The sequence below is a fragment of the Toxotes jaculatrix genome, chromosome 19 (genome assembly GCF_017976425.1).
Source record: "Toxotes jaculatrix isolate fToxJac2 chromosome 19, fToxJac2.pri, whole genome shotgun sequence".
NCBI classification, from domain to species: domain Eukaryota; kingdom Metazoa; phylum Chordata; class Actinopteri; family Toxotidae; genus Toxotes; species Toxotes jaculatrix.
The window spans coordinates 4,524,770-4,537,433 of NC_054412.1; the positions used below are offsets into that span (position 1 = coordinate 4,524,770).

Below are 12,664 nucleotides of genomic sequence, written 5' to 3' on the forward strand. Positions count from 1 at the left end.
CTTGTCACGTTTTAATGTTTCTGCAAACCAAAATGACAAACCCAAAAAAATCCAATAATTACTATTAGTACAGTTATATTCACATCACTTTCTAAAAAGTGCTAAATCGACAGTTAAAGGAGCTCACGCCTCAACACTGTTACAACTTTAAAAGCACAGTGTATGTTGGCCTTAAAATGGATTGGGATCCTTGTGTCAGTTATTCTAAAGCTTTGCAGAGAAACTGACTCTGATCACAGGTGGGGCCTTCCCAGCCGTCTTTGCAGATGCAGGTGAAGGTGTCGCCTCCTCCCACGCAGGTTCCACCGTTGGAACAAGGACTGGAGGCGCATGTGCTGTTCTTGGCTGTGGAAAGAGAGGGGATGAGCCAGAGAGCATACATGTGTTTTAGCATCTAAATGAACCTGTTCTAAATCGCTGTTCATATCTCTATTCTAATAGGTTCAGTGATTAAAACAGGTCTGGCTCATTTACAGCTATTTCAGCTGGAGACAAATCAGAGCTTCTTTATACATAGTTAGCAAGCTACCAAACTAAATTTATGAATTTGATGAAAGATGTTATTGGCGGTACAAATGGTACGACAAATGGTACGACATACATCGTGCAATATACATCATCCTGACGCCTCACCTGTGTTACAAGTGTTTCCTCCCCACCCAGGTGGACACGCACAGCGGAAGGCATCCCCATGGTCGTAGCAGGTGCCTCCATTACTGCAGGTGGTTGCATCACACTGTCTCTCACCTGACGAGGAAAAGAATACAAACACAGAGGTCACATATTGTTCGAACGCTCAGACACCCTCCCCATGTGACAGGCTTTTAGCAGCATCTGTAAGAAAAGATCATTCTGGTTGAAACCATGCTTCAGTTGTTAAAACATACAAAGATGCATTCAGCAAGCATGGTGAGGCCGAGGCTGCTGCAAGCTATAAACATAAACACACACATTAACACAGAGTCGACATAACTCACGGGAATGGCAGGTCTTGCCCTTCCAGTTGTCGGCACACTCGCAGTAGAAGTCGTTTACCAGGTCGACACAGCGCCCGCCGTTCTTACAGGGGTTGTGTCTGCACTCGTTGACATCTGACGGTGAAGGAGGATTTAAACGATTCAACCTTTTATTTAGTGCAAAGACACAGAGCAGAGCAAGCAGCAGCTCTGCTCCAGATATAACATTTTTTTTTTGTTTAAAATGCTGCAAAGACGAGGTCAAAGAATAAATAACAGTGAGTGCACTGAATCATGTTGGAAGCGATGAACTCACTCTGGTTGCAGAGTCGACCCTCCCAGCCGTCAGGACAGAAGCACTGAAACGAGTTCACTCCATCGATGCAGGTCCCTCCGTTTCCACAGGGGTTGTTGATGCAGTCGTTAATATCTGAAACAGTAATGGGGGAAAGATCAGACTGTGTTCAATTGGAAAAAAACATTTTTTTAAACATTTTTATCTTAACCATCCCCATTTAGCACTTTGATGTAGTACAAGGACATTTTAAGTGTTTATTATTTAAATGCAAGAGCCTCTTCTTACTCTCGTGACAGTAGATGCCACTGAAACCTGGATCGCAGACGCAGGTGAAGTTTCCCGCTGGCTGGCTGATGCAGCGTCCTCGTGGACCACAGACGTTGGAGGGGATGTGCCGCACTCCAGACGAGTCGTTGGTTGCTACAGCAACAGTGCAGCTGTCAATCACTGTGAGAAAATAAAGGCATGGTTGAAATTCATTACTTTTCTTTAACCTACTATACTAGTTTCTAGACTATAACACTGCATACGGCTGCAGTCACCTTGACATGGGGTGGTCTGGCAGTCTTCTTTGAGCCGTTCACAGGTTTTTCCCTCGTAGCCTTCAGGACACGCGCAGTAGAAGTCCTGGTAAATGCTGTGACACTCCGCCTCATTCTTACAGGGGTTTGGATTACAAGCGTCTGATGGGGACCAGGTAGGGATCTGTGGAGATCCAGATGAGACAATATAACACAATACAGCAATAATTTAAAATGCCAAATCAATACACTAAACTTTTGATAGATTTTATAGATGTTAGAGTCAGATATTTCCTTCAGGAGTTGTTGAAGACCAAAATAGAGCTATAATGACTGAATACTGGACTTACAAACAGGTCCAAATAAATGCTAATGTTGCTTCATGCTGAACGGATGTGTAAATGAGCAACTTATTTGCTAACATACTCACCACAACAACTTTATAAAATGATAAAATGTCAGTGTTGTGTTAACAGATTGTTGCACACTTTTACAAGTGACCAACAAACTATTAATGCAGGTTTAACTAAGTAGGTTTAACAGCAAAGTAAGCCTTCGCTTTACATTTATTTATACAGGGAAAGTAGTTGAAGCCAAATTTGACATTCAAAACATTTCCCAAATCAACATCTAAGACTTCCCGGCACCAAGACTCTACGAGTGCTTACTGGCAACTACAGCCCACTGGATCCACTGGGGACACAGGCAGTAGCTGTGTGAGGAGCTGTGTAGGCTACTGCTGCCACACTAATCAAGCATCACTTTACTAAAATGGTTCTTTGGTGATTATTAAGACAATTAATCAAGTGAAGCCAAATGAGCAATGGAGAAAGGAGAGCTAAACTCTGTGTAGGTGAGCAGCTTATCCTGGCTCAAACCACCGCTGCTGCTGCTCAGAACAAAACGAAAGGTAAGTGCACGAGTAAAGTAAGCCTCAGAAACTTTCCCTAAGCTCATCAAGGGAAACCAAGCTTTTGGTTTTACATCTCTGTCCGGCTTAATCTTGAAAGATTATTCTGAGACAGAAGCCTGGCAGAGGAGAAGGAGAGAGAGAGCGAGCAGAAAAGAGAAAAATAACCCATTATGAGGGCAAATATCGACTCTGGTCCAACATCATGCAGAGCCAGAGTGAATATAATAAAGATGAATCATCTGTCATACCACCATGACACAGAAAGAACTGGACTAGAGGCCACGGTGACATATTTTGCCATTTCTGCATGCTGCAACACGGAGGTTGGAGTGAAAATCTCTCAGTTTATGTAAACAGAAGCCTACTGGGCATAAACTCTGGGTTGCACCCCTTTGCCATTTAAGGTGCTGAACAGGAGAGTTAGAGTAGGGAAACAGGGTGGTGAAGTCTGTGGTCACACACAGTTTATTTTACCCCAAGTGTGAGGGCCAGATACATTTTTCCCTCACTATTTGCATGTGTGTGGTCACGGGATCGTGTCTCGGGGCAAGTGCGTCCATAAATCTTCAGCACTTTAATGAAACAGTTTGCACTGTTCAATGCACCCGGGACAATTTTCATTGCAGCAGGAAGGTTGGGAATTTATTTGCGGTGGAAAACCCACAAGACAACTTCAAGTAGTCTTAAATGATGAAGACGAGCATGTTTACTAAGAGAACACATGTTGTGGCTCTTTGTGTTGTGCCTTCCGGAGCATTTCCGCTCTGATTCGACTTGTCCTTATTTCTTCTGATGATATGGAGAATGGGCAAAACACCATTACACAATCCAACTTTTACAGATTTAGAGATACTAATCAGAGAAATATGATGCTGGAGGCGTTGAAGTTTTGACACTGCAGGGCAGGAATGTACGCCGTGCCATAGCAGGCATCAGAGGTCTGTAGTATGCGGGCAGAAATCCAGTGTCACCTCATTCAGAGAGGCTCATATTTATAGTAGAGATGCTAAATCAGGATTGGCTCCTGACCAGCAATGTCCTCCATTCAGGGCCCAAGAGATGCAGTGAAGTGTCGGTTTCCTCACTGCTAACCTACTTTAGCTTCAAACACACACTTCAAACATAAAAGGCTTCAGCAGGGACACTGATATGTAATGTCTGTACAAAATTAAAAATCTGAATTACAACAGACGTTTGCAATAAAAGCTGGGCTTGGCCTATTGGGTTGGGAACATACAGTATTACACAACCTTTAGGCAATCATAGCAATGTTTTGGCACATTGGGGAGTCTGCGATGGATAGTTGGTTCAGATGTTAGTGTTGTAATGGCTACTGCAGTTTGTACACTCTCATTACATTACAAGTCACTTTGTGTATATTTTCCAAAATCCAAACAGCTGTCAAGTAAGTGTTAATATTCTTTTCTCCATATTATCATCACCGTGGTGACACTTTCTTTAGACACAGCCACAGTAAGTTATACTGATCAGTGACTGGCAAGAAACATCCTCGGCTGTGCAGTGTACCATCGCCTACTTTATAATATTTTCTTGGCCACGTCCACAAATGTCACATCTCAAACCATGGACTTGGTAACGCACAGCAGTTTAGCTGCACAGCAACTCTGTAAACTGAGAGATCACATTCATTTTGTCACTTCAGCTCAATGTAATTACAATATTTAGTTTTTTAGATCTTTAAGAAAGATTCCCACAGCTAACCTGATTTCTGGTTTCTTCTCTGTATCTTTTGGCCAGTCAAGACGGTGCTCAGATGTCTAATGTGTCCCTACTTTAATCCCTTGGCCACAAACACAGGCTGCCACCGACTCGTATAATGTCACTGCATCAGTGACTGTTTAATGCTGGGACATGTGGAACATGAGACTCACCTCACACAGCTGTCCAGCAAACTCTGGTGGGCATTCACACACGAAGCCGCCCAACACTGTGTGGCATTGGCCGCCGTTCAGGCACGGTGTGCTGTTGCATTTATTCCTCTGGATTTCGCAGTGAGCTCCCATGAAACCTGGAGGGCACAGGCAGTGGTAACCCCCCGCAACCTCCTGAAGGAAGCAGAAAGAAAAATAGAGAGTCACATGGTGCAACTGACATCCATAAATTCATGTAATTCTACAGAAGTTGAAAATGAAACCATCCATACCTTGCATGTCGCTCCATTCTGGCACTGACCATGGCAGCCACTCGTGTCTGAAGAGGACACCAACATTTGACATTAGAATTTATTGTTTAATATTGTCAAAAAAAACTTTCTGTACAGGAATGAATTCATGGGTGACTTATCACTTCATCCATTACTAGCGGAAATCTACAATGTGGGTTGTGCACAGATTAAGTCATAGTTTGGAAAAGAAATAACTAGTCAAGCCAAGAAAGTGCCAGAGAGACCTCGTAGATTGTAACTGGGCATGCAGTGGATCCAGAGAGAGGAACTGGGCATGCACGTTCATCACGATGGCAGAGCTGGAGCTTCAGTTTGCCAAGACGAGAAAAGAACGGGTTACCACATGAGGGAAAGTGACGCTAAAATACACATATGTTGTGTGTCCAGGAAGTGAGGTGAAGGCAGTTAAAAGTAGCCAGAGGAAGAGGACGCCAACGGAAGGAAAGAAATGTAGAAGTGGCTTTGAGTAAGGGATACTGACTGATGTCACAGTTTTGTCCGGACCATCCCAGAAAACATTTGCAGAGATATCCGCCAATCAAATTTTTGCAAGACTGAGCGTTCACACAGGGATTTTCTGCACACTCATTTGCATCTGTGAAGGCAGAAGGCAGAAGGAGACCCAGACCATCAATTGAAACAAACCAAGGAAAGTACAGGGAGCACGAAAAGAGACCAGAAATTCAGCCTTTGAAACCAGAGTTTTGGGAAATTTGGATTGATAAATGACCAACAATTATCCGCTCAACAGAATGCTTAAAATCTCTATCAAGTGAACGATTAAATAGACAAATCATTTCATTTCCATTTTCCTTGCAATACAAACAACCACAGCCCTGTTTGTTGACTGACACTTTGACCACGTCTAAAGACATCAAAAGTGTTACAACAAAGAAAACCACTGCTGCTCAAATATTCAAAGGGAGGGGGGGGTTACTCCGCAGGGAGTCCGGCTGTGCTCACTCACACACCTGTCCTCCCTCTGAAACCAAACACTCCATGCACCCACACCCATCGCCAGGTAAGACAGGAGGCCAATGGCTGCGTGTAAACTGAGATCTGAGCTGGTAAGATGACACTGAACTCTTGGGATCTCTTTCCTATCTTCACCGCCCCCCCCCCGCCCCCCCAACCCAAACACACACATAAACCTCCCAACTTTGCTTACTGGTCGTAATCCATTTCCTGGCTTCACGCCGGTCACGTCCGCCCGTCGGAATGAGAGCGATATAGAAACGAATGCCACCGCCAACGACAAACAAACAGCCGGATATAGACACACTAGTAGCTCATAAAGTCATTGAGAAAAAACGCACAGAGCTGTGGGCAGCTGCTGGCTCGTTCAGGATATTGACAACTTGTACGCTGGCCATGGGGCTCAGGTTGCTGCTTGCCAACTTTAATGCCAAAATACAGTTATCCAGAGCATTGAGCTATGTTGTCTGTGCCTCAGAGGCCATTTATTTCTTTTAGGAAATGGAAAAAAAAACAGGAAAGAAATGGCCGCAAGCGCACATCTCCGCTGTGAAATGAAGAGTTGTTTGCCAAAAAACACACATCCTAAAAACAAAAATGCTGTTCTTGTGTGTGCACGTGTATATCAAGGTTGAAAACTCACCTATCTGGCAGGTCTTTCCTTTCCACTGAGGGGGGCACACACACTCGAAGCCGTCCTCCCGGTCGATACAGGTTCCGCCCCGAGCACATGGATTGGACGCACACTCATCCACATCTGGGAAAACACACACACACACACACACACACATTTCAACTCACAACGTGACAGATTTCAAGAAAGTGCTGAACTTTACAATGATACAGAACAAAGGGTTAGAAAGATTACACTGTTTTCATCAGTCTCTGTGAATAAGACGGTCAAAGAGTGCAATAAGGACAGAGATGAGAGGTAAGAGATTAGAGCTTTGGTGTTTAAGTACTGAGAGTCATGACTAATGAATTAATTCAATTCAGTTATCTTCAAGTGAAGGCTGGTGGCTGGTCATCAGGAGTCAGTTAATAATAAAGAGGAAAACCGACAACGTGGGGGAAGAAGGAGGGGAGGTGATTGAAAGCAGCACAGCGACTCACTGTTGGCACAGGTCAGACCGCCCCAACCCGGCGGACACTGGCACTTGAACCCTGTAGGAACCTCGTGGCACGTACCACCGTTGGCGCAGGGTTCGGACACACAGGCGTGATCGGCTGATGAAGGGGGGGGCCACAGATCCAGATATTGCAATATTAATATAAATATTACAATTATGCGAACTTTGTCATGATACAGGCTTTGCCTCACTAAATATGTTTCCAATACCGCTATAGTTTGTATATCAGACATGAAAATTCAACCTGGTAGAACAGGGGGAATGAAGCTGACAGGGATGAAGCGGGAAAGAGACAACACTGTACATGAGATAAGGGCCATCCTGACTGAACAAAAATAGTTCTCTCTCACCTATCTGACAGGTCTTGCCGGAGTAGCCCTGTGGACAGGCGCAGTAGTACTCATCTGGTTCAGTGTTCATGCAGGTTCCTCCGTTGACACAAGGCTGGTGGCGACCGCAGTAATTCAGATCTGGAGGAGACCAGGAGAAAGACACATTTAAAGATGCTGAGATACTAACACAGTAATCAGCATTTTATATTTTTGCCTCTCTGAATCCTCACAATGATCCTGTACAACGATTTGAGACCAAAAGTGAAAACAAACACTGTTGTCCAGCTGTATAGGCACCTTTTAAAGTGCCATCAGTGATAAGGATAAGAAATAAAATATCTATATACACTTTAAAAACCTCTGGAGCAAACTTCCAATGTCAGCGGCAACTGTGCCTTCAGACTTTGCTAATTGGATAGACCATGTGAGAAAGCGCTTTGCTTGTTTCACCATTTATCCAGCTGGTGCCAGGATTTCCCGGGAAGCTTGTCGGGAGTCAAGCTATCAGCTGTGACAGGAAGCACCGAGTGTTTCTGCTTATGATAGAAGTTTTATGGCTCTTTATTTACAGGATAAAGTCACCCTCAGTTACCATTTAGAGCAGTTTCTCTTTCAGTTACTATTCAGCGATGGATTCCTAGCAATGAGAAATTAGCCCTGCATACTAAGAACTATTAGCATCCATTGCATTTTTTTGTCCCTTGTCTTCTTCATTATCTGCAGTTTTTTTTCCATGCTATATACAAAGTAAGCTCAACTAAACCCTATTTGATCCCTGCACACCACCCTTAGGCTAAAGGCCAGGTCGCCCTAAAGGCTGGTAAATAAATGAGCAGGGATCTGTCTCCACTCGGGATCTTAGGACCCGTTCTCATCCCCCGAAGAGCCTTCGGTGACGAAGGGATGCGGTGGGATCGAGTGTCCCCGCTGCTGCTCGGATCACACAGGCAGTAAAACTATCCAGCTGCTGTTCTTCTCGGAGAGAACGCTGAGTAAAGAGAATTCAGACCTCGTATAAAGGCAGTTTCTTTGAATCCATGTAAAATGGAACATATTAATGAACCGAAACCTATGTCTGTGATTCAGTTTTCGTAGCAACGTGACATTCACAACATACTGAAATCACCTCTGTAATGATGATTTTCATTATTTTGATTTTTTTTTTTTTAATTAGCCGATAAAATATTCCATCTATAAAATGTCAGACGTTACAGAAAATGCCCACCACCTTTCTTAAGCCTCCATTGCACTTTAATGTGTTTGAAGTTTAAAGACAATGTAAAATACTTTCTCCACGTTTTAAAACCCCTCAGTAGAAGAGAAAGATGCTGCAAGCGAGGAAACAAAAAGCCTTCTTAAGCTAATGAAAAGCTAATGACAGAGCAGAATTACTATCACAGCATTTTTCATGGTGATATGTTGCCTCTTCAAAAGTTGTTTCTCTTGCATCTCTGCTCTGAGTAGCTTGCTTACTTGTGACTCATCAAATACAGGCAACTGTAGCTGGAGGGGACGTGCAGGACGAAAGTGAGGACTGTGCCAGAGTCTTGTGTGGGAGGTGATGAAATTACAAAACAAAAGGTATGAAACTTTTCCATACCTTTATCGCACAGCAGGCCGCCCCAGTTCCTCTCACAATTGCACTGCCAGGGGAGGTTGCAGGTCCCGTGGATGCATCCAGGAAAGAGCATACATTCATCACAGAATTGGCCCTGCCAGCCGTAGTTACACCTGTCAAACACAGATGTCAAAACATGACTGTAAATCATTTCCTTCTAATCCCTCTACCTGCTCTGTAAAAAAAAGTTTTAAAGGTCTAAAGTTAAAAAAATAAGCTTTAAAAGACTTGTTTAGTGCTTTTAACAGAGGGTGTATTAAAATGTTGAAATCTGCAACTATACGCAGCCTCCTAGTCACAGTAACTTCAATTATGAAATATCTTTTGGAGATATCAACTTGCACAACTTCCTGTTGCTGGTGAAGATGTATCCAAGAGAAATAAAGTCAATCAAACCTGACATGATTTGCGATGTTCTTTTTAAATCAGTGAAACATAAACATGAGTCTGTTTTCTGAAAGCAGATCATTCGGGTTTCAGGTTTCATGTCTGAATAGCTTTTATTTAAGCCCAGTGAGAAGCTGCCACAAGACAGTAAGTTTTTTTATGCACAATTATAAATCATGAGACAGAAAAACATTTTAATAACGTCTGTGTGAGGGAGGTTGGAAGAATTTCTGAAGATGTTCATCGGGCGCTGATTGAGACCACAGGAGCAAATTAATGTGCAAAAACAAAGTCTAGTTGTGGCTGAATTGAGTCCTTGGATGCAACCTGGTCAACAGTGGAAGCACACCTAATACTGTATCTGCTCTTGCGTCAACCCATCCAAAGGCCTCCTGCCAACTAATCTTAGTGAAGGGTGACATTCCAGGGCAGGAGGGGTTAAGAATACTTCCAGCGGCTCCCGTGCTTGGGTTGGAGTCTGGGGTTGGGGGTGGGGTGTGGGACTATGAGGGTGGTACGGCGGTTCTGGGTGCAAGTGGCTGGAGACGGCGGCGTGTATACACGCCTGCAGCTTCATGACAGCACTCGGCTATTCCAAGGCTGTGGTGTCGTCGAGCCAGCTGTCTTGTCAATTGACTGCTATTTTGAGTCTCCTGCAGACGGCACCGCTGCCTCTCTGAGAGACCAGGCCTTCAGAAATCTCTGCCTGCCATTCTCAGGCTGGAGGGGCGGCGGGGAATACATGTCACGCTTCTCTCACTGCATGTGATTAGCCTCAGAGGGTCTGGCAGCAATGTAGAGATAACACTAACAGAACTTTAGAAAGCAAGCTCGGCTACTGCCTCAGAATCAAAAGCGTCAGTCTGCGGTTGAATTCTTGGCCATATCAGTATCACGATTACTCATTAAATCCCTACGGGTACAGGCACGATGCTTCTTTTGAGCTGGATTCCAGCATCTTGGCACTTTGACATGTCGAAGGTTGCAAAACGCTCAGAGTGGTGAAAAATGTGTTGCACTGCTTACCCAAGTGATTCTTGGGACACGGCAAGCCTCTGACAAATATGCCAGAACAAGTCTAATGTGTGCTAATAAAACCCCTCAATGCAGAATCGTAACAACAGGCAAGTACCAGCTTTTGTGTTTCTTAAAAGCCAGTGGCGAATGGGGCAAAGCCCATAAAACTGTGAGGAAATAAAGGGAATGAAAGGAGATGGCAAGGGATTTAATGCCAGCTTTCTGTGACCTGAGGCTTCATTAAATTCATGCCACTGCAGGAAGAGTCTTTACTGCCGCTCCTCTATTCATGTCACTTTTCCTGTTGACTGGAACTTGACATTTCATAAGAATAAGGTGCTTCCCTCTGTTGCCTGTCTGCTAACTGGAATAAGGATGCAGCCTGCTGATCGACGCAGACACAGAAAAATGCGAAACGGTTTCCTAAAACTGGTCATTCCCTGCTATTCCTCGGCTGCAAGCCAAAACCTTTTTCCTAATAATGGGAGGCAAGTGTCTCTTTGCATCCGGCAGATGGGAGGGAGATTTACAAATGACAACGGGATGTACCACATCCTGAAAACGTGGAGATTTCGGGCCATTGCACATCACTTTATCTAACTCTCGTTTCCACTTGGGGAAATTTACATAACACAGTGGGATATTCATTTCCTCTCCGGCCCCCTGCCCTTCAAGGAGGACTGCAATGCGGATGGGGAGGGGATATGACAATTCCCAGCACGTTTACAGTGGTCAAATTCACACACCAACAACTCCCTTTCTTCGGTACGAGCCGCGGAGAGCTGATGAGATGCTTGGTATTCTGTGGAGGATTTCGGGTGGCTAAAAATACAAGACGGCAGGCGTGGTATTGCCCTTTTCTTTTGAACCGAAGTGGAGATGCCCACAAGGGAAGGAAAGGCTGAAGCAAACACACAACAGGCTTTGACAAGTGAAGGTGCCTCCGCTCGGCATCTTATGGGCATTTGGACTGAGTATTGGTCTAATTCTGAATAAGTCAACAACACTGCAGCTGCATTTTCAGTTGTTACACAAACAAAAGGAAAAAAAAATCTAACTATATGAAAAATATGACGGTGATCTAAACACGAAGCAGCAGGGAACGTAACGATCCTGCAGAAAAAAAAAAAGTCTGAACCGTCACATTTCTCTCTATGAAAGAGGAAGATGTTCCTGTTAGTCTTACTTGCATTCCCCTGGGACAGTGCAGCTGCCATGTAACAGGTTGCAGCCTTGCATGCAGATTGCTGAAAAAAAAAAGCAAGAAGACAGAGAGAAGTAATTGTATGTATCATTATATTCATTCTCATAAAAACATATTCTTAAAAAACAAAGAAAGAGGAGGGAGGTACCAACGTGGAAAGGTGGGAGGAGGAGGAGAAGCTTGTTTGTTTGCCATCTATCTAACTAACAAGCGCAACAAGACGTGAGAATTCATGGCACCCTGACCAGGGTTGGGGGGCGAGGAAGGGACAACTTTATAGCCTGCATGTACAACACTACCCCCCTCTTTAAAGCAACCCAGTCCCTCTGCACTCCCCTCCTCTTTTCACCCCTCGTCTTCTAAGGTCAGTTGGGTGATTTATTGAGGCCCCCCACTCTCTCTTTACACCACCCACAAGCACGACCCCAGCGCTGCAACGTTTCAACATTAGCAGGCCGCATTTCCACCATGACTTTTAATGGTACTTGGACAATGACTATGAGTTATGCTAATTTACATACAGAACATGACTCGATATTTACAGCAAATAATCAGACCCCTTGTTACACCTAAAATTTTAATTTTAAATAATCTACTGATTAATCTCGTCATCTTTGAAAGTTTGGATTGGTAATCTCTGAGTCTGACGGCATGAAAAATGAGTAACGTGATTAAGTGATGTAGGTGCCAAGTCTAGGACACCTGCAAATTAAGATGCCAGAAGCTCACCTGTACGGCAGTCTGGGCCCATCCAGCCATCCAGGCACACCTGAGCCCCTGTGGGCTCGCAGCGATAGTGCCCGAAGTAGTCGTCACGAGGAACGCACAGCTTATTGCACTTGTTGCCATAGTAGTTATCATCACACCGCACCCGGATACGATACATGAGGTGAGCCACCGGCCCGTCGTGCAGGATGGTCTGCCACTGGTCACCGGGGTTGATCATGCCAGTGTGAATGCTGCGTTCGATCAGCAGCTCCTCCTCATCTGAAACAAAGAACATGACACTTTAAGTTGACATTTAGACATTTTGACTGGCCATTGTTCCTAAAGGTCGAAAAACACAACTGTGAAGTCCCTCAGCAGCTACTGCATTTAGTAAGGAGATAAAAACTAGTTATCTGAATC

At 44.3% G+C, this 12,664-nt stretch overlaps 1 protein-coding gene across 2 annotated transcripts in view; it reads right to left on the reverse strand.

The window, feature by feature from the left end:
* jag2b (jagged canonical Notch ligand 2b) overlaps nucleotides 1-12,664 on the reverse strand; it is a 40,695-nt gene that overhangs the window by 6,870 nt on the left and 21,161 nt on the right. Inside the window, exons 4-18 of one of the 2 annotated variants that reach the window (XM_041064244.1) lie at nucleotides 12,266-12,523; nucleotides 11,519-11,579; nucleotides 8,911-9,041; nucleotides 7,329-7,448; nucleotides 6,962-7,075; nucleotides 6,492-6,605; nucleotides 5,355-5,468; nucleotides 4,853-4,899; nucleotides 4,581-4,754; nucleotides 1,797-1,959; nucleotides 1,540-1,701; nucleotides 1,273-1,386; nucleotides 978-1,091; nucleotides 634-747; nucleotides 229-345 (exon numbers count right to left, since the gene is read on the reverse strand). In XM_041064244.1, the coding sequence (XP_040920178.1) occupies nucleotides 229-345; nucleotides 634-747; nucleotides 978-1,091; nucleotides 1,273-1,386; nucleotides 1,540-1,701; nucleotides 1,797-1,959; nucleotides 4,581-4,754; nucleotides 4,853-4,899; nucleotides 5,355-5,468; nucleotides 6,492-6,605; nucleotides 6,962-7,075; nucleotides 7,329-7,448; nucleotides 8,911-9,041; nucleotides 11,519-11,579; nucleotides 12,266-12,523 (1,917 nt within the window). The remainder of the gene's footprint in view (nucleotides 1-228; nucleotides 346-633; nucleotides 748-977; nucleotides 1,092-1,272; nucleotides 1,387-1,539; nucleotides 1,702-1,796; nucleotides 1,960-4,580; nucleotides 4,755-4,852; nucleotides 4,900-5,354; nucleotides 5,469-6,491; nucleotides 6,606-6,961; nucleotides 7,076-7,328; nucleotides 7,449-8,910; nucleotides 9,042-11,518; nucleotides 11,580-12,265; nucleotides 12,524-12,664) is intronic. The other variant, XM_041064245.1, reaches the window with a different exon arrangement.